A 21,026-nucleotide genomic window follows, 5' to 3' on the forward strand; every position below is an offset into this window, starting at 1 on the left:
ACATGGCATCGCCGTACCCGGGAGAACCCTTTTAACAATTTTTGGGTTATCTCCAGAGGCACAAGCTGGACACAACCTATTTGCCACTGAATTGGCATATCTAGGGAAAAATTTTAATTTTTACTTTGCACCATCCACAGCGCAATAAATTCTGGAAACTACCTGTGGGGTGAAAACGCTCACTACACCCCTTAATAAATGCCTTGAGGGGTGCAGTTTCCAAAATGGGGTCACTTCTCGGGTTTCTTTTTATTATTTAACATCAGAGCATCTGCAATTTTGAACCAATACTTTGTAAATCGCCAAAATTAGGCTTCAATTTCACATGATACTCTCTCACTCCTGAGCCCTGTCGAATGTCAAGGCAAAAGATTAGGGCCGCATGTAGGGTGTTTCTAAAACCGGTAAACACAGCATAATAATTAGAGAGCTGTTTTGTTATGGTGGCACAAGCTGGGCCATATCTATGGAAAAATTTAAATTTTCACTCTGCAACATCGAGTGCACACTAATATTTTCTGAAAAATACCTGCAGGGTTAACATGCTCACTACAGCCCTAGGTGAATACCTTGAGGGGTGTAGTTTCCAAAATGAGGTCACTTCTGGAGGTTTCCACAGTTCTAGTCCCACAGGGGCTTTGCAAATGCAACATAGTTCCCAGAAACCAATCCAGCAAAATCTGTTCTCTAAATCCAAATGGCACTCCTTCCCTTCTGAGGCCTACCTCGTGCTCAAACAGCAGTCTATGACCATGTATAGGTTATTGCCGTACTCGAGAGAAGTTGCTTTACAAATGTCGGGGTGTTTTGTTTTTTTTCCTTTTTTTTTTATTGAGAAAATGAAACATTTTGAGCTAAAGCTACGTCTTATTGAAGAAAAAGTATTGTTTTTTATTTTCACAGCCCAATTCTAATAAAATCTATGAAACGCCTGTGGGGTCAAAATGCTTACTGCACCCGTAGAAGAATTCCTCAAGGGGGTAGTTCCGTAAATGGACCTTAGAGGGATGGCAAAAGCGACATTGTGCCAAGAAACCAATCCCGCAAAATCTGATCTCCAAAAGCCAAATGGCGCTCCTTCTTTCTCATCTGTGCCGTGAGCCCAAACTGCAATTTATGCCCACATATGGGGTCTTGCCATACTCCAGAGAAGTTACTTTAGAAATGTTAGGGGTTTTTTTTTTTTTATTCTTTTAGCTGAAACATTTTACGTTTTTTTTCATTTTCACGTCCAAATTCTAATATCTGTGAAACGCTGGTGGGGTCAATGCTCATTAACCCCCTAGATGAATTCCTTGTGGTGTGTAGTTTCCAAAATGGTGTCTTTTTTTCGGGGTGTTTCCTTTGTTTTGGCAGCACAAGACCTCTTCAAACCTGACATGGTGCCTAAAGTATATTCTAATAAAAAGGCCCCAAAATTCTCTGTGCTCTTGTGCTCCTTTGCTTCTGAGGCTGGTGCTTCAGTCTATTAGCACATTAGGGCCACATGTGGGATATTTCTAAAAAATGCAGAATCTGGGCACTAAATATTGAAAATGGTAAATTTCACCTCCACTTGGCTTTAATGGTTGTGAAACGCCTAAAGTGTTAAACTTTCCAAATGTTTTGATTACTTTGAGGGGTGCAATTTTTAAAATGGGGTGACTTTTATAGGGGTTTGTGTTGTATAGGCCCTTAACCCACTTCAAAACTGAACTGGTCCCTGTAAACATAACATTTTGAAATTTTATTGAAAATGTGAGAAATTTCTGCTGAAGTTCTAAGCCTTGTAATGTCTTAGAAAAATAAAAGGATGTTCAAAAAATTGATGCCAATCTAAAGTAGACATATGGGGGATGTTAATTATCAACTATTTTGTGTGGTTTTGTGTCTTACAAGCAGATAGATTTAAATGTAAAAAAAAAATAACATTTTGGTGTTTTTTACAATTAAATCCTTAGACTGTCACCACATTATAAGTGCCCTATGTCCTACATAAGGAGATGGGCGCTATAATGTAGGTGACAGCAGTGTTTTTTTTATTTAGAAAAACAATCTATTTTTACCACGTTAGGAGCGATTTTTGCTTTATGCTAATTTCTTAATGCCCAACTGGGCGTGTTTTTACTTTAGACCAAGTGGGCGTTGTACAGAGGAGTGTATGACGCTGACCAATCAGCGTCATACACTTCTCTCCATTCGTTTAGTCTGCACATAGGGATCCTGCTAGATCACTATGTGCTGTCTTATACTGACACATTAACGTTACTGAAGTGTTTAGACAGTGAATAGACATTCCTTCCAGCAAGGACGGGATGTCTATTCACAATCCCGACACTTCTTTAACGTTTCTGTGGTACTTACAGCAGAGCAAGCGTGATCTCGCTGTAAATGACCGGTTACAGCGAGATTGCGCTTTGCTCTGCTGTAAGTACCACAGAAACTTACCGAAGTGCCGGAATTGTGAACAGACATCCCGTCCTGCCTGGAAGGAATGTCTATTCACTGTCTAAACACTTCAGTAACGTTAATGTGTCCGTATAAGACAGCACATACTGATCTAGCAGGATCCCTATGCGCTGACCAAATTAATGGAGAGAAGTGCATGTCATCTGTAGTACGCCCACCTGGTCTAAAGTTAAAACACGCCCAGTTGGGCTTTAAGAAAGTAATTAGCATAAAGCTAAAATCGCTCCTGACGTGGTAAAAATCGTTTTTCTAAATGAAAAGCACTGCTGTCCCCTACATTACAGCGCCCATCTACTTATCTAGGAGATAGGGCACTTATAATGTGGTGACAGAACCTCTTGAATGTATCAACCAAATTTTACCACTAACATAAAGTCCAATGTGACACGAGAAAACAATCTCAGAATCGCTGGGATAGGTAAAAGCATTTCAAAGTTATTACCACATAAAGGGACACATTTCAGATTTGAAAAATAAGGCTCTATCAGGAAGTTCAAAAGCGGCTGCAGCGGGAAAGTGTTAAAGGAGCAGCCTCCGTAAAACTAGTGCACATTTATGTTTAGCGTCAGACCTGAGGGGTGCCAAAGACCTTGTTTGCCACACAGTGCATCTTTAGTACTCACCTGTCCCTGCTACAGCGTGGCATGCCACTCCTTGTCTCTGACAAGGAAAATACATGTAAGCAGCCACTAGAGGGCGCTCACATGTATCTACCAAGTCCTGTATTAATAAATGGGGATATCTGATACGTGCAGAGAAGAGAGAACAGAGCTGCACTCTTTACATCAGAAAGATGTTTTGTTTTGTCTGTCCTGATAAATACAGAAAGATATGACTGTGTCCTAGTGGTTAAAGGGGTTATCTGGGCACCAAAAATTGCATTACAAGAATATATTTATGCGAAACTAACTTACTAATATACAAAATGTTGTGCTAAATGGTGCAGTTCAAACCTCATGAATTATTCAGGAAGTTTTGGAGCTTTTCTAAAAGTGATGACGATGTGACACGGCCCCACATGACTGAGCTCTTGCTTCATGTGCTGTTCTTAAACATGACCAAGGGGCTGTCACATTGCCTATTGCTTGAATCCCTAGCAGAGCATCAGCTAGCGCTATGCTTGGGACTCCAGCACTGCTCCCGACGTCCATATTTGGTCAATTCAGGGGTTTCCTATCGCTGGAGCCCCGAGCAGAGCATCAGCTGATGCTCTTCTCTGGGACTCCAGTAATGTTGCCGACGTCACTGTCCATATATACAGGGGGGCTGTGGCAGTATCTACAGGGGGCAGTGTGTGGCATTATCTACAGAGGGAATTGTGTGGCAAAAAATTTACAAATGAAATTCATCCGATTTTAAAAGGACATGGAAAAAAGCAGATGCAAAATTGGTCAAAATCGGCCGTTAAAAACGGCAACACGGAACGGAATCAGGAACGGCCGGGAAAATTGGTCCAAAACTGACGTTTTTATCAGCCGACACTCGGACCCTGTTGTGTGAATAGAGCCCAAGTGCCTTTTTTATAGGGACAATAAGTAAATATTCAAAATGTTAATAGCTGTGGTGTAGCTAGGGGATTAGCACAGGGGGGGGGGGGGGGGGCGAAGCATATCTGAGTGGGGCCCAACCCAGTAGGCCCCCCAATGTATTTTTACAACTGCAGAGGCGCAACCTAATCATAGTGGTGATCATTGTGAATGAACAGGAGTGCTCTACTTTGTACGCTGCTATATTATCCATGATAATTACAAGTTTGAGAGCAGTATAAAAGGCTGTCTTAAGTACATTACACATGTATAGCCTCGTTTAAATGCGATCTACTACATTATGCAAAACAGTAGAAAAGAAGGGGACATTAAAGTGCGGCTAAACGTTTGACAAACTTCTGACATGTCATAGAGACATGTCAGAAGTTTGGATTGGTGGGGATTCGAGCACTGAGACCCCCACAAATTGCTTGAAAGAAGCAGCTGAAGCCCTCCTCCACTTCCTGTCTGTTCATTTTTTTTTCCCCAGAAATAAATGTATCGGTGTACAGACTAAATAAAAAGTCTGAGCCCGTACTCTGATAAATCTGCTTTCCGGAAAAAGCCGAACAGACATGAAGCGGCTGAGCGCTTCCTCTGCTTTGTTTTAGGGATTGGTGGGGTCTCCGTGCTCGGACCCCCACCAATCCAATCTTCTGACATGTCACTATGACATGTCAGAAGCTTGTTAAAAGTTTAGCTACACTTTAAGAATGATTAACAGAAGACACGGCAGCCATCTCAATATCAGAGACACATCCTAATCTATAGAAGTTTTAATAGCCGACTATAATACCAGTTCAGCTGTATATCAAAAGGAGATACACATCCAAACCAACTTGATACTTGAAAGCAATAGACTAGCCAAATATAAGCGAGGAGAACATCGGCTCTAATCCATTACATAAACCTAATCATATACAAATCCCAAAAGCAGAGCAGGGTGAACGACTACAAGTACATTCACAATTAGGCCTACAGCATGCAACTATTATAATTCAGATAGAAAACCGTTTAATATATTTATAGAAAATACATTTAAAAAACATGTTACTCGGTATATACAGTGATGATAGGGGGTTGTATACAGGAATTATGGGGGTTATATACAGGGATGATGGGGGTGTTGTACATGGATGATGTGGGTTATATACATGGATGATGGCTGCTTCAGCTATCATCCCCATATATAACCCCCATTATCCCTGTATATATCAACCATCATCCCAGTATATACCAGCCATCATTCCTGTATGTAGTCAGGCTGGTATATACAGGAATGATGGCTGGTATATACAGGGATGATGGCTGGTATATACAGGGATGATGGCTGGTATATACAGGGATGGTGGCTGGTATATACAGGGATGATGGCTGGTATATACAGGGATGATAGGGGATTGTGTACAGAGATAATGTGGGTTATATACATGGATGATGGCTGCCCCAGCTATCCTCCCCGTATAGAAACGCCGTCATCCCTGTATATACCAGCCGTCATCCCTGTATATACCAGACATCATCCCTGTATATACCCTCCATCATCCTTGATGATGGGGGTTATATACAGGGATGATGGGTTGTGTACAGAGATGAGGGTTATATACATGGATGATGGCTGCTCCAGCTATCATCCCCATTTATAACCCCCATCGTCCCCTTTATATAACCTCCATCATCCTTGTATATACCAGCTTGGCTGGTATATACAGGGATGATGGTTCGATCCGAATCCAAAAGAGGCCGCAGCACTCCGGTAGTATCTGAAAATACAAAATTGATTCACCCGACATACAGGCAACGTTTCAACCTTCCCCTTGAAGGCATTTTCAAGCAATGAATATGTGTGCTCAGAGCATATATATGTGTGTGTATATGTATATACATATATATATGTATATATATATATATATATATATATATGTGTGTGTTTGTATATGTATGTGTGTATGTGTATATATATATATATATATATATATATATATATATATAATGTGCAAATCGTAAGATACATGATTAACAATAATGTGAACACAATACAATGGTACAGAATAAAGTGTTTGCAATTAATGCAAAACATGTAGAAAATATGTGAATCAAATACAAACAGATGTAAAAATAATCACATAAAATACATAAATATGTCAAGTATCAATTATAGTGATGAGTTACAGCACTCACCCATAGTCGTCCCGAACTCCATACCTGTTCTGGCTAAGAAAATCAAGGTAATGTATTATTACCGTTATAACGCGCCGAAATCTCTGCGTTTTGAAAAACCCACAACGCGTGGTATGATGGGTAGTCTAGCCATCATCCCTGTATTAACCCCCATCATCCCTGTTTAAAGCAGCTATTATCCCTGTATAATTTCAGAACTGGATAAATTGGGCGGGGAGGGGTGCTTGCTCACCCTCTCCTCACATTCAGGCAGGCTGTTTCTGTTCCTGGCGGGCAGCGTTGGAAGCGTGCACTAGCAGACTTTGCCTAGCATGAGCGCACGTCTGCTAGCTTGAATGACTGTGGCCGCGCACAGTCATGTGAGAGCAGAGCGGAGCTGCGGGAGAGGGGCTGAGCGGCGGGCCCCGCCATCGCAGTGGATGTGCCCCACCATCTCAGTGGGCCTGGAGCCCCCCCCACTGCTAGCTAGGCTACTGGTTAATAGGAAAGATCAGACCAATCTTTGGCTTGCAGGAAGCTTGCTGGATCACAATCCACCCCCGCACAAGCCAGGCCGCTCGTTTCTTTAAAATGCATGGGATTAAAATGAAGTTGCATTTCCTCTGCCAGAAGTTTACAAGGCTAGTTGACAGCCCGCAGTAACTTCTGCAAGATCCTGTATCAATTATTGTAGACTATTTCTCTTGTCACTTTTCCTCATTTATTTCTGGCTTTAGGGCTTTCTATTCCAACTTGCATGCTGCATGGTTATTCCTCATTAGTGCAATGTATGTAAATGGTGGAGGGAACTGTTACCTATAATATGATTGTAATTTGTGGAAAGACTAGAGATAACCGTTATAAGTAATCTGTAAAGAGCACAGCAAAAATGATCTGGCTTCAACACATTTGACACACTATAAAAATTATTTCTTTGCTGTAAAGAGTTTGATTAAGGCGTAGTTTGTGTGATTTTTCTTTTTCCTTTGATTAATTCTACAGGTGTTACTTGCAATGCATGCAAATGTTGAAGATCGAGGAAATAAAGGTGACATCACACCTTTAATGGTAGCAGCTAGTGGTGGATTTGTGGATATTGTGAAGGTTCTCCTACTACATTCTGCGGATGTGAATGCTCGGTCTTCAACTGGTGGGTAACTTTTTAAGATTCTCTCTCTCATATACATTTTGCAGGCTTTATTATTATTATTATTATTTTCATAATGATTATTAACCCCTTCCCGACATTTGTCATAAGTATACGTCATGGAAAGCCAGTGCTTCCCGCAAAATGTCGTATACTTATGACAAACGGGAAACCGGTTCTAGTAAAAAATAAGAAAGCTTTAAAGTAAACATGGCTGCTGTTAATAACAGCAGGCCACCTGTACACGATGCCAAGGGGGGTGTCGTCTCCGTCTCAATTCAGACCGGCTGTTTGCGACTTTAGACAATTACTGTTCCACATTGCACAGTAATACTATGTACCTTGTAAAAAATGGAGGTGATGCCTCCCCCCAATATCACTACGGTTGGTCGGTCTGCACCCTCCACCAGCCCTGCCCACCTCATTCCGGTTAGGAATGGTGAGCAGAGCTGGTGTGACAGTCTGTGAGCTGATACTTACCGGTTTATTGGGGCCTTCTGTGCTGCGATCCTGCTGTGACGTCTTCATCCGTCTGCTTCCTGCTGCTTCGTGAGCACCTCTAGCTGTGGTCATCATCATAAACTGCTGCTGCTGATTTTTTTTTTTTTTTTTTTTTTTTAGCAGCAGCACTAGTTTTGTCCCTAAATTCCTATCCCTGTACCCCTCCCCTCTTCTCCTTATTACATCCTGCAGCCGCTGAGTGCACAGGACTTTTCTGTTTTCTGCACAGTCTCCCTGTGTGCGCCCTGCGGCCACTGAGTGCCGATCAGTGACCGCCATCACTGATCAGCATCTGTGGTAACTTTTTTTTCTTTTTTTACGCAGTTTTTTTTTTTTTGTTGTCTTTTTGTACCCATTGTGCACACTATTTCAGTGTGTGCATCCTGCGACTGCTGAGCAATGATCAGCGACCGCCGTAACTGATCAGCATTTGTGCTAAAGTTTTGGCGCAGGTTTTTTTTACAATTTTATTTAACTGTATAAAAGAATAATTTTAGGGCGTTGGAGTAGCGGATGTTTAGTGACGTTCATTTTGTAAAAAAAATATAGAGCAGAAGTTTGAGCTATGTATTTTTTCTACAGTTTGAGTACATTTACAGCGTTCTAGTTAGCGTCCGTTAGTGACAGGCATTCAGTTTTTTTTAATTGAATTTCGTTCACAATTTTTGATAGCGTAGCGACACTTTGAGTCAATTTACAGCGTTACAGTTAGGCTGTGCTCAAAGTTTTTTTTGCAGGAGGAAAATTCCTCCTGCAAAAACTGCTCCAGACGATTTTTGCACAGTGGTTTGACAAAAACTCGTCAAGGTGTTTTTTTACCCTTTCTGACTGAAAGGGGGTTTTGAAGGCGGAAACCGCCTCAAGATGGGTTATGTCGCATCTTTTTACCGCGACACTTTTTTTACTCGCGGTAAAAAAACTCGTCCAACTCCCATTGAAATCAATGCGAGGCGTTTTCGGGCATGTTTTGACTAGTTTTGCGGAACGTTTTCCGCACCAAAAAACTCGTCAAAAATCTCCGTGTGAACAGGGCCTTAGCGTTATTCATTTGTTAGTGTCAGGTAGTCAGGAATTTTTTACAGTTTTATATTGGACATTCAGTAAATTTCTTACACTTAAATTTTTATCTTTTTTCTTTTTTCTTTTTCTTCTCCCTTTTTTTTTTTCTATAAATTTCATTTACACGTGTAAAAGCACAACACACACAACCCCCTAATAAAAATGTCCCAATCATCCCAAAAGAGTCTACTCGGCCGAGGAGGCGTACGCCATCCTGGCCTCTGACATTGAATCGGCCAGCGAGGGAGAAGAGGTAATTGCCCCATTCCCCTAGACCGCCTACTCCTCATCATCGCCACAAAGGCGCCCAAGGACATCAGCTCAGGCAAATGAGTGGTATCATGTGGAACCCACCCCCTGAGAATTATGAGCCTCACATTCCGGCTTTGACAGGGAGCTCAGGAATTCGGTTAGAGACTGCATGCCTCGTAGAAATTGACTTTTTCAAGGTCTTTTTGTTTTTTTTTCTGGGGATTTTGTTAATTTAATGGTGGTCCAGACAAATTTATATGCCCAGCAATTTTTAGCCCAAAACCCCTCGTCCTTTTCTAGGTGGACCCCCATAGATGCAGCAGAGATGATGAAATTTTTGGGCCTTGTGCTACATATGGGCCTAGTAAAAAAAAAGCCAGAGATTAGGCAATACTGGAGTACGGACATTTTATACAGCACCCCATTTAATCGCATGGCAAGGACCCGGACACGTTTTGAATAGATTTTGAAACTTTTGCAGTATAATAATGCACAGTGCCCGCACCGTGATGACACAACATATGACCGCCTCTTCAAAATCAGGCCAGTCATTGATCATTTCTGCACCAAATTTCTAGAAGCTTACACCCCCAAAAAGAACATTGCAATAGACGAGCCCCTTGTACATTTTAAGGGGAGACTAAAATTCTGCCAATACCTGCCAAGCAAGAGGGCGAGGTACGGAATTAAAATGTACAAGCTGAGTGAGAGTAGCTCAGGGTACACCTACATGTTTAGGGTTTATGAAGGGAAGGACACCAGGATAGAACCTCCAGACTGCCCCCCTGTCCTGGGAGTTAGTGGGAAAATAGTGTGGGATTTGATGCACCCACTGCTGGACCAGGGTTATCACCTGTACGTGGATAACTTCTACACCAGCATCCCATTATTTAACTGCCTCTCCACCAGAAGTACTGCAGCATGCGGCAAGGTGCGCAAAAACCAGAGAGGCGCCTCTTAAACTCTGATTGGGCAACCTATATGAAAGGGAGAAAGCCGGTCACTAAACAGCGGGAACATGTGGCTGGTCAAGTATAAGGACAAGAGGGATGTCCTTATGTTGACCACGATACACGGTAGCGGCAGCACCCCTGTACCTGTCCGTGGTAGCACTACAATATCCCCCAAGACAGATTACATCCTGGGCTACAATAAGTACATGGGAGGGGTTGATCTCTCTGATAAAGTACTAAAGCCATACAGTTCAATGCGGAAAACAAAGGTGTGGTACAAAAAGCTGGCCGTGCAAATGGTACATATGGCCTTGTATAACACTTACGTGCTATACCGATGTGTAGGCCGGACTGGGACAATCCTTAACTTTCAAAAGGAGGTTATCAAGGCCCTTGTATTTGGGAACCAGGAAGGGGAGGGCCGCAGTACTTCTAGAAGCGATGGTCCATGTATTGTACCAGGACAACACTTTCCCAGCGAAATCCCCTCCACTGGTAAAAAGGGAAGGACCCAAAAAAGGTGCAAAGTGTGTTAGAAAAGAGGGAGAAGAAAAGACACCATTTATCAGTGCAAATCCTGCCCCGACAAACCTGGCCTATGTATAAAGGAGTGCTTCAAAGTTTGACACATCCATGGATTTTTAATTGGATCATTTATTTAAATGTTCACTAGTACCCCTAAATAATTTCCTTGATTAGCATAGTTTCCCAAAAGGGGTACATTTTGGGGGGTTTCCAATGTTTTGTCCCCTCAGGGGCTTTGCAAATGCGACATGGCCTCCGCAAACCATTCCTTCAAAATTTGAGCTCCAAATGGCGCTCTTTCCCTTCTCAGCCTTGCCATGTGTGTAACAGCCTTTTATGACCACATATGGGGTACTGTTTTACTCGGGAGAAATTACTTTACAATTTTTGTGGCGCTTTTTCTCCTTTCGACCCTTGTGGAGTTGAAAAAAAAATTGGCTAAACCTACATTTTATTTTAAAAAAATGTAGATTTTCATTTTCATGGCCTACTTCCAATAATTTATGCAAAAATCCTGTAGGGTCAAAATGCTCATTATACCCCTAAATTATTTCCTCAAGGGGTATAGTTTCCTAAATGGGGGCACTTGTGAGGGGTTTCCACTGTTTTGCCCCCTCAGGGGCTTTGCAAATGTGACATGGCCTCCGCAAACCATTCCTGCTAATTTTGAGCTCCAAATGGCTCGCTTTCCCTTCTCAGCCCTGCCGTGTGTCCAAACAGCCGTTTATGACCATATGTGGGGTATTGTTTTACTCGGGAGAGATTGCTTTACAAATTTTGTGGAGGTTTTTCTCCTTTCGCCCTTGTGGAATTGAAAAAAAATTAGCTAAACCTACATTTTATTTGAAAGAATGTAAATTTTCATTTTCACGGCCTACTTCCAATAATTTATGCAAAAAACCTGTGGGGTCAAAATGCTTACTATACCCCTAAATAAATTCCTTGAGGGGTGTAGTTTTCCAAATGGGGTCACTTTTTGGGGATTTCCACTGTTGTGGCACCACAAGACCTCTTCAAACCTAATAAAAAGGAGGCCCCAAAATCCACTAGGGGCTCCTCTCATTCTGAGGCCTGTGCTTCAGTTCATAAGCACGCTAGGGCCGCATGTGGGATATTTCTTAAAACTGCAGAATCGGGGCAATAAATATTGAGTTGCATTTCTTTTGTAAAACCTTCTTGGTTACAAATGTATTCAAAATGTGTAAATTGGAATTTGTAAATTTCACCTCTACTTTGCTTTAATTCCTGTGAAACGTCTAAAGGGTTAAGAAACTTTCTAAACACTGCTTTGAATACTTTTAGTGCGGCCGTTTTTAAAATGGGGTGACTTATTGGGGTTTTCTAATATATAAGGCCCTCAAAGCCACTTCACAACTTAACTGGAACCTGTAAAAATAGCCTTTTGATATTTTCTTGAAAATGTGAGAAATTGCTGCTAAAGTTCTAAGTCTTGTAACGTCCTAAAAAAATAAAAGGATGTTTAATAAACGATGCCAATCTAAAGTAGACATATGGTGGATATTAATTAGTGACTATCTTGTGTGGTATAACTGCCTGTCTTACAAGCAGATACATTCAAATTTAGAAAAATTCAAAATGTTGGTGTTTTTCACAATTAAATACTGAATGTATCGAGCAAATTTTGCCAGTAACATAAAGTCCAATGTGTCACGAGAAAACAATCTCAGAATCCCTTGGATAGGTAAAAGCATTCCGAAGTTATTACCACATAAAGTGAAACCTGTCAGATTTGAAAAATGAGGCTCTGTCAGGAAGGTCAGAGGGAAGGGGTTAATATAGCTAGATCTCTATATATTATAAGAATTTTTTTTTTAAATATTCTTGATATTCATCTTTATAACCATTTTCTCTTGTAGGGAATACTGCTTTAACCTATGCATGTGCTGGAGGATTTGTTGACATAGTTAAAGTTTTGTTGGAAGAAGGTGGCAGTATGGAGGAATATAATGAAAATGGGCACACAGCATTAATGGAGGCTGCCAGTGCTGGTCATGTCGAGGTGGCAAGGATTTTGCTGGAAAATGGAGCAGGCATTAATACCCACTCAAATGAATTTAAAGAGAGTGCACTGACATTGGCATGCTATAAAGGTTTGTATTAGAGAAAAAAAAAAATCATGATTCAAATGAAAAATGTCTTCAATTGTGTCGTTTCCTGGAATATTGTGATTCATTAATAAATGTAAGTGGGATGCAGGAGGCAACTGGAATAAATGAGAAAGTAAAGCACTAGAGTCCCTCTATTAATAGAATAAGGCCTCATTTACACAGTGCAGCTTTGCATGGATATTTCAAGTATAAAAGTTATCATTTTTCATTTAGAATTCCCTCATTCATGTGAAATCTGCACTGAACTCCAACTCTATGAACAAGTCTTAAATGGTGCATGCACTTTCTATCTTTCATTTAGCAGGAATTATTATAGAGCCTATAGATTCCCTAAAATAGAGATCTGTCTGGTATGTGGGTGCCATAGTACCTCGCTCGGTTCTCCCATCTATGAGCCAAAACTGCCAGCTTCTATGTAAGGCCACCCATGCACACGGCAGTATTTTCATCTTTCCCGAAATGTTCATAAAGACAGATCAGTAGGCATCCGTATTTCATCCGTATATAAGGGTGTCCGTAAATACGGTCCGTGTTACATCTGTATTCCATCCGTATATACGGATCCGTACAAAAAAGAGGGAGGTTGAAAATTGTCAACATGTTGCCTAGCAATGCTTTCATAAATACGGACGGTATACGGATTCACATCAGTAGCCGTCCGTATTTCCAGAAGCTCCCATAGACTCCTGTGGGAGAGTCCTTGCCGTAATTACTGACAAGTATAGGACAGGTTCTATGATTTTTTTTTTCAGCACGTACACCCATCAGTAAATATAGTGAAAGGTGTCCGTGGCCAATAGAAATGAATGGGTCAGTAATTACTGCCTGTAATTACTGATGAAAAATACGGTCGTGTGTATGGGGCCGAAGAGATAATGTAGCCAGTTAACCCCTTCCCGCTCCGCTCAGTACTATTATGTCGTTCTGAGCGCATCGTTCGCGCTCAGCACAGTAAGGCGGGATTCACACGACCGGGTCGTTCCCGAGCCCGAGTGTCGGCCGGTAAAATCAGCCATTTTGCCCGGCCGGTTTGCATAAAGTTATGCATCCGTGCCGGGCCAGGCAGATCCGGACAGTGACATCAGCGGCAGCTCCTGAAGGGGAATCCCCATGTGTTCGGGGATTCCGCTTCAGGAGTTTCCCCTGATGTCACTGCCCAGATATGGACAGAGACATCAAGCGCTCTGTCCAGGAGCGGAATCCCCGAAAACACGGGGATTCCGCTCCTTCAGGGAGCTAAAGTGCGGCTAGCACATAGCAGAGCGGGGAGATACCTCCCTGCTCTGCTATAGTGGCGTCGCTACAGTAGTAGCAGCCGCAGCAGCTGCTGCTACTACTACTACTAGCGGCGCCATCGAAGGTGTCGCCGAGCCAGGGTGCTTTTAACAAGCAGGGGAAGGGAGCCAGCGCAGCGCTCCCTCCACCTGCTGTACACCCCGGCCCTGCATCACAGTGTACAGCGATGCCATTCGTCAGAATGGCATCAACTCCTCTTCCTCACATGCACTCTGCGCTGTGAGGAGGAGGAGATAGAGCGCAAGCGCCGGGAAACCCGGCCATCACTCGGAACACATTCCGGTGATGGCCGTGTAATACCCGGCCCCATAGACTTCTATGGGAGCCGGGTGTCCGGGCAAAGATAGAGCATGTCCTATTTTTTGACGGCCGGATTTTCCGGCCGTCAAAAAATCGGTCGTGGGAATAGCCCCATTAGGGGTCTATTATTCCTAATGCAGCCGGGTGCCGGCCGATTTATGAACGGCCGGCACCCGGCCGGGAAACCCTGCCGTGTGAATGAGGCCTTATAGTACTGACCTCAGTTAACACGGCGCCGTCTTTCCCCGGCGCGTGTTTGAGCTGTCAAACCTGCTGTTTCCGACAGCAGGCTATCACAGCTCAGTGTGCAGGGACCGATCACGGAGGTCCCCGCTTATTTAACCCCTTAGAAGCCTTGTTCAATAGTGATCGCGGCTTCTTAGGGGTTAAACCATAATCGACGGCCCGCTGCATGATAGCGGGCGGCGATGGCTACTATGGCAACCAGAGTCCTAACAATGTACTCCTGCTACGCCATAGACGGAAGCCCAGTGGGTCCTGACATAGTCAGCACCCACTATGCTTGCTGTCAGCGAGTAGCTGACAGCTCTAATACACTGCACTACACATGTAGTGCAGTGTATTAGAATAGCGATCAGGGCCTCCTGCTCTCAAGTCCCCCTAGTGGGACAAAGTAAAAAAGTAAAAAAAAAAGTTACGTGTAAAAAATAAGAAAACAAAAGCCAAAATCACCCTTTTTTTCCCTGATCAGTCCTTTATTATTAATAAAAATATACTATACATAATTGGTATCGCCGCGTCCGTAACGGCCTGAACTACAAAATTGTTATTTATGCCGCACGGTGAACGACATAAAAGAAAATAATACTAAACCATACTAGAATCACAATTGTTTGGTCACTTCACCTTCCAAAAAATGGAATAAAAAGAGATCAAAAAGTCGCATGTACCTAAAAATGGTCCTGATCTAAACTACAGTTCGTTGCGCAAAAAACAAGTCCTCGCACGGCTTTCTTGATGGAATAATAAAAAGTTCTGGCTCTTAGAATAAGGTAACACAAAATAAATTATTTTTTACAAAATATTTTATTGTGCAAACGCCATAAGACATAAAAAACGATAAACATATGGTATCGCCGTAATCGTATCGCCACGCAGAATAAAGTGTCATTTATAGCGCACGGTGAACGCTGTAAAAAAAATAGAATAATAAACAATAGTAGAATTGCTGTTTTTTTTAGTCACCACACCTCTTAAAAATAGAATAAAAACTGATCAAAAAGTCGCATGCACCCCATGAAAACTACAATGAATTGCTCAAGGGGTCTAGTTTCCAAAATTGGGTCACTTTTGGGGGGTTTCCAATGTTTTGGCACCACAAGACCTCTTCAAACCGGACATGGTGCCTAATAAAAAGGAGGCCTCAAAATCCACTAGGTGCTCCTTTGCTTCGGAGGCCGGGGCTTCAGTCCATTACCGCACTAGGGCCACATGTGGGATATTTCTCAAAACTGCAGAATCTGGGCAATAAGTATTGCGTTGCGTTTCTCTGGTAAAACCTTCTGTTTAACAGAAAAAAAATTGAATAAAAGATTTTCTGACCCCAAAAAAATAAAAATTTAATGTTCGCCTCTATTTTGCTCTAAATTCCTGTGAAACACCTAAAGGCTATGTTCACACGGAGTATTTTGGGGGAGGAATATCTGCCTCAAAGCTCCAAACGGAATTTTGAGGCAGATATTCCTCCCCCAAAATACTCCGTGTGAATAGCAATGATCGCGCCGTTTTTCGCCCGCGGCCATTGAGCGCCGCGGGCAGAAAACACGCTTTCTCCTGCCTCCCATTGAAGTCAATGGGAGGTCGGAGGCGGAAGCGCCCGAAGATAGGGCATGTCGCTTCTTTTTCCCGCGAGGCAGTTTTACTGCTCGCGGGAAAAAGACGCCGACGCCTCCCATTGAAATCAATGGGAGGCGTTCTCGGGGAGTTTCTGCCGAGTTTTGCGACGCGGTTTCCGCGTCAATAAACTCGGCAAAAGACCCCGTGTGAACATAGCCTAAGGGTTCATAAACTTTCTAAATGCTTTTGTGAATACTTTGAGGGGTCTGGTTTCTAAAATGGGGTGTTTAATAGGGGTTTCCAATATATAGGCCCCTCAAAGCAACTTCTGAACTGGAAGCTTAAAAAAAAAAATAAAAAAAAAATTTGAGGCAATAGTTTGCTTCTTACATTATACTGATAATGAGCAGTGCCCATCCCGAGATGACCCCAGTTTTGACCGTTTGTATAATCGGAGACCCCGATTTAGACGATTTCAGTGCCCGGTTTTCCCAAGCATACACCCCCGAGAAGTGTATTTCTATTGATGAGTCTTTGGTACATTTTAAAGGGAGGCCTCAATTCCGCCAGTACCTGCCGGGTAAGAGGGCAAGGTATGGTGTGAAGATGTATAAGCTGTGCGAGAGTGCATCAGGGTATACCTACAAATTTAGGATATATGAAAGGAAGGACACCAGTATTCAGCCCCCAGAATGCCCCCCTTTACTAGGAATTAATGCAAAAATTGTGTGGGATTTGGTGCACCCACTGCTGGACCAGTGTTACCACCTCTACCTGGATCATTTTTATACCAGCGTCCCACTCTTCAAGTGCCTCGCTTCCAGAAGTACTGCGGCATGCGGCACTGCTAGAAGAAATCTGAGAGGCCTCCCTAAGACTCTGCTTGGGCAAACAAGAATGGTTGAGAGCAGGGCACATTCTAGCAGCAACATATTGTGTCAAGTACAAGGACAAGAGAGATGTCCTTGTATTGACAACAATACATGGCCTCACAAGTACCCATGTACCTGTGCGAGGTACCAGTACAGAGACCCCAGTAATGTTAGTGTATGTGGCTGCACATAGCGATATAACTATCGCTAGTGCAGTGTAAATGAATGGAGAGAAGTGCATGGCGCTGATTGGTCAGCGTCATACACTCCTCTGTACAACGCCCACTTGGTCTAAAGTAAAAACACGCCCACTTGGGCATTAAGAAACTCATTAGCATAAAGCTAAAATCGCTCAAAGTGGTTTAACCCATTAGTGACCGGCCCATAGTCTTTTTACGTCGGTCACGAACGGACTTTATTCCGATGTCATAGACTTTTTACGTTGCGGCATCGGAATAAAGTAGCGCCGCCGGGGGGAGGTTTAGCTCCCTTCTCTCAGCTGCCGAAGGTAGCTGAGGGCTTGGAGCAGTGACTGGAGACCGCTATTTGCGGTCCCCATACGGGCGATCGCCGGTATTCAACGAATACCGGCGACCGCCGTTACAATGAATCTGCCGATGCAAATGAGGTTTTTTATCTCCTCATCATGTATGTTTGGTGAGAGGAGATAAAAAAATACTACTTGTTAGGCCCCCTGCTGCCACCGATCGTGTCCCCCGTCTCCCCCCCCCCCCCCCCCCCCCCCTAACTGCCAGGAAAAAATAAGAAAAATGGCGCACGCATGCACTGTCAGTGTAAGGCAGCTATTCTGCCTGTACATAGAAACTAATCAGGGATAATTGGTCCCTGATCAGATGGTCACTGTGATATCCCTATCACAGTGACCATAGTCCCATATTTACACAATACAGCACAGGATTTGTGCTCTTTCCCTCCCTCCTCTCACTGTAGTTGATCTGTGAGAGGAGAGAGAGACATACTATACAAATCTTGTGCTGTATTATACCGTGAAATACACCACATATTTGCCAGTGTTCCGTTATTATCCGTATATTACCCGTAATCACCCCAGATTACCCGTAATCACGCCAGATTACCCGTAATTACTTGTTATCTCGGTATTTCCTTTTTTTTTTTTCGCTAAATTAGTTTTAGTTGCTGTTCTTAACTGCGGTTTACCGTTTTTTTTTTGTTAGTGTTGTGTCTATAAAAAAAAAATAAAATACAAAAAATAAATAAAAATGTACTTGTTAGTTTAGTGTTAGAAAATAATGAACCGCAGAAGCCGCATAATGTTCTCTGCAGAGCAGGCATACGCCACGCTGTGCTCTAGCGGTTCCGGCAGTGATACGGACACTGCGTCAGAAGCAGAACTTGGCTCAGAAAGCGACACAAGTTCTTCTGCCACTGGACCCCCCAGCCCTATGGTGTTGGACGCAGCTGTCACCGGTGAAGCGTCAGTGGCAGGGCCTAGTACTGCAGTCCCTTCCGCAATATGGGATCCTGCAGTTTTTCTCCCCCCCCCCCCAAATTCCGCCATTTACAGCGACTCCAGGCATCAACTCTGACGTCACAAATTTTAACCCCTATAATTTTTTTTATTTGTTTATAGGCGATCAGGTCCTAGAACTAATTGTCCAGCAGACGAATTTATACGCAAGGCAATTTGTCACCCAAAATCCCAGGTCTTACTATGCCAGAGGATGGATCCCCACAACCATCTGTGAAATGAAAACGTTTTTGGGAATTACACTAAATATGGGGATAGTAAAAAAACCTTCTATCCGCTCCAACTGGGCTACCAGCGCTATCCATAGCACCCCTGTATTTGCTGCTGTCATGACCCGAACGCGCTATCAGACTCTAATGCGCTTCATGCACTTCTCGGACAGCTCCCAAATCCCCCCAAGAAGTGACCCAGGCCATGATCGCCTCAACAAGTTAAGACCCCTCATCTCCCTCCTATCTGAGGCATTTCTAAATTTGTACACCCCAGGACAAAAAATAGCGGTAGACGAGTCCCTTATGTCCTTCAAGGGCTTTCTATCGTTTCGCCAATACATCCCCTCCAAAAGAGCCCGATACGGTGTGAAGCTTTATAAGGTGTGCGAGAGCACAACGGGCTACACCTGTGCCTTTTTTATATATGAGGGCAGGGACCGCCACCTTAATCCCCCAGGATGCCCAGAGGATATTTGCATTAGTGGGAAAATTGTCTGGGAACTCGTGGTGCCATTCCTACAGAGAGGGTACCATGTGTACACCGACAACTATGACACCAGTGTCCCCCTGTGTAAGTCCCTCCATTCTGCTAATACAGGGGCCTATGGGACGGTACGCAAAAATAGTCGGCTTCCCTCAACGACTGGTGTCCAGGAGGATAGAAAGGGGGGCAACACTCTCCTTTGCAAGCAACCAGTTGCTCGCTGTCAAATGGAGTGACAAAAAGGACGTGTACATGCTCTCCACGTGCACGAGGACACCACAGTGGCAGTAAGAGAGAGGGGCGCTACCTCTGATAAAAGGAAACCGGTCTTCGTGGTGGACTATAATAAGTTCATGGGGGGAGTCGATCTATCTGACCAGGTCCTACAACCGTACCTGGTCAAGCGCAAAACTAGTGCCTGGTATAAAAAGGTAGCGATGTACCTCATCCAAATGGCCACTTACAACAGCTATGTGTTCTACAAGACCCAGAGAACGCTAAGTTTCCTCCAATATCAGGAGAAAATTACTGCCCCATGTGCCCTTCACATCCAGGCCTGTGCAACTACCTCTGTTTTGAGACCTATCACACCGTTTCTAATTATTGATTTTATTTATAATTTAGGGAACACCTAAAAGGGTGGGGTGGGGGATTCATTTTAGGGAGTCAATTTCATTTATTCATATTTTTTGTTTAGTTTTTGGGCTTTCCAAGGGAGGGAGGGATTTTCATGGGGAGGTAGTAAATTATTTATTTCAGACTGTAAAACAAATTTTTCCCCTTCTTGGACAATTAAATCCAGGACTTGATCACTCACAAATTAATACAGTTTATTGTGCAGGAGCCACATCTGTCTTTTCAGAACATGGACCCCACAAGTGTTCTTGAAATAAAAAATAAATGTGGGCATTGCATTTATTAGTAGATAAATCCAACACCTGCGGCCCGTGCCGCCCCTGAATTAGTGGAAGTCGTACATTTTAGCAATGGTTACAAGAATAAATTGGGGATGTATTTCCTTTTTCTTATGACTATGTCCTGCCATATACAGCTGTTACATTCCTAATTCTGTACCGTGATACGGGCATGATCTTTTTTTATTTGGAGGATCTCTAATAATCTAGCTGTTCCTTATCAATACACCATGGGCTTTGTTACGGTTCTTCTGGAAATACTGACATAATTTTGGGGATTAGTGATCCTTTACTGTTCCTATAGATGGTTTTGGACACTGTCCCTTTATATATTCTGTAGGTGATTGGTTGTCTTGTGCACATAGCGGTTCCTACTTTGCCGGGCAGGGGCCTGTTATGGTGTACCGCGTCACTTGGCACATTCGTCCCTCATAAGGATTGATGGAGCCAAAGAGACGTACAACCAGTCACTGAAAAAAAAAAACCTTGTCATGGCAGCCCTGCAGGTGTTCTTCTATCTAGTGAACAGACTCGAGTTTGCCACATAGTTGGATACATTTTCCTCCATTTGTTTGAAGATATTGCCCGTCACTCCAGTACAGTTTATTTTTTCCTCTCTGACTGATTTTATATTAGGACAGAATTCTGTCCACAATGACATCATAATGGTACAAACTGCTTCTTCAGCAAGACATAGTCATAAGTACAGGCAAATACGTCTATAGCAACATGTATCCATTATGAATACACGGCTTCACTTCTCTTCTGTATGCCGCACAAATTTATTAATGTGGCAGATTTCTAACAAAATAACCTTCTACCACGTCTCCTCTATTTCATGTGGAAACGTAATAAGAGTTTGAAGAAAACATTATATACCCATAGTGTCTGAAATGATACCCATTATTTCCTCCTTTAAAAATTTTTGGTCCGCATGCCCA

At 43.0% G+C, this 21,026-nt stretch overlaps 1 protein-coding gene across 2 annotated transcripts in view; it reads left to right on the forward strand.

Annotated features, from left to right (window-relative positions):
- ANKHD1 (ankyrin repeat and KH domain containing 1) overlaps positions 1 to 21,026 on the forward strand; it is a 277,970-nt gene that overhangs the window by 83,489 nt on the left and 173,455 nt on the right. For both annotated transcript variants that reach the window (XM_075856368.1, XM_075856369.1), the window contains exons 5-6: positions 7,137 to 7,284; positions 12,449 to 12,682. In XM_075856368.1, the coding sequence (XP_075712483.1) occupies positions 7,137 to 7,284; positions 12,449 to 12,682 (382 nt within the window). The remainder of the gene's footprint in view (positions 1 to 7,136; positions 7,285 to 12,448; positions 12,683 to 21,026) is intronic.

This window comes from Rhinoderma darwinii, chromosome 3, assembly GCF_050947455.1.
Source record: "Rhinoderma darwinii isolate aRhiDar2 chromosome 3, aRhiDar2.hap1, whole genome shotgun sequence".
NCBI classification, from domain to species: Eukaryota; Metazoa; Chordata; class Amphibia; order Anura; family Rhinodermatidae; genus Rhinoderma; species Rhinoderma darwinii.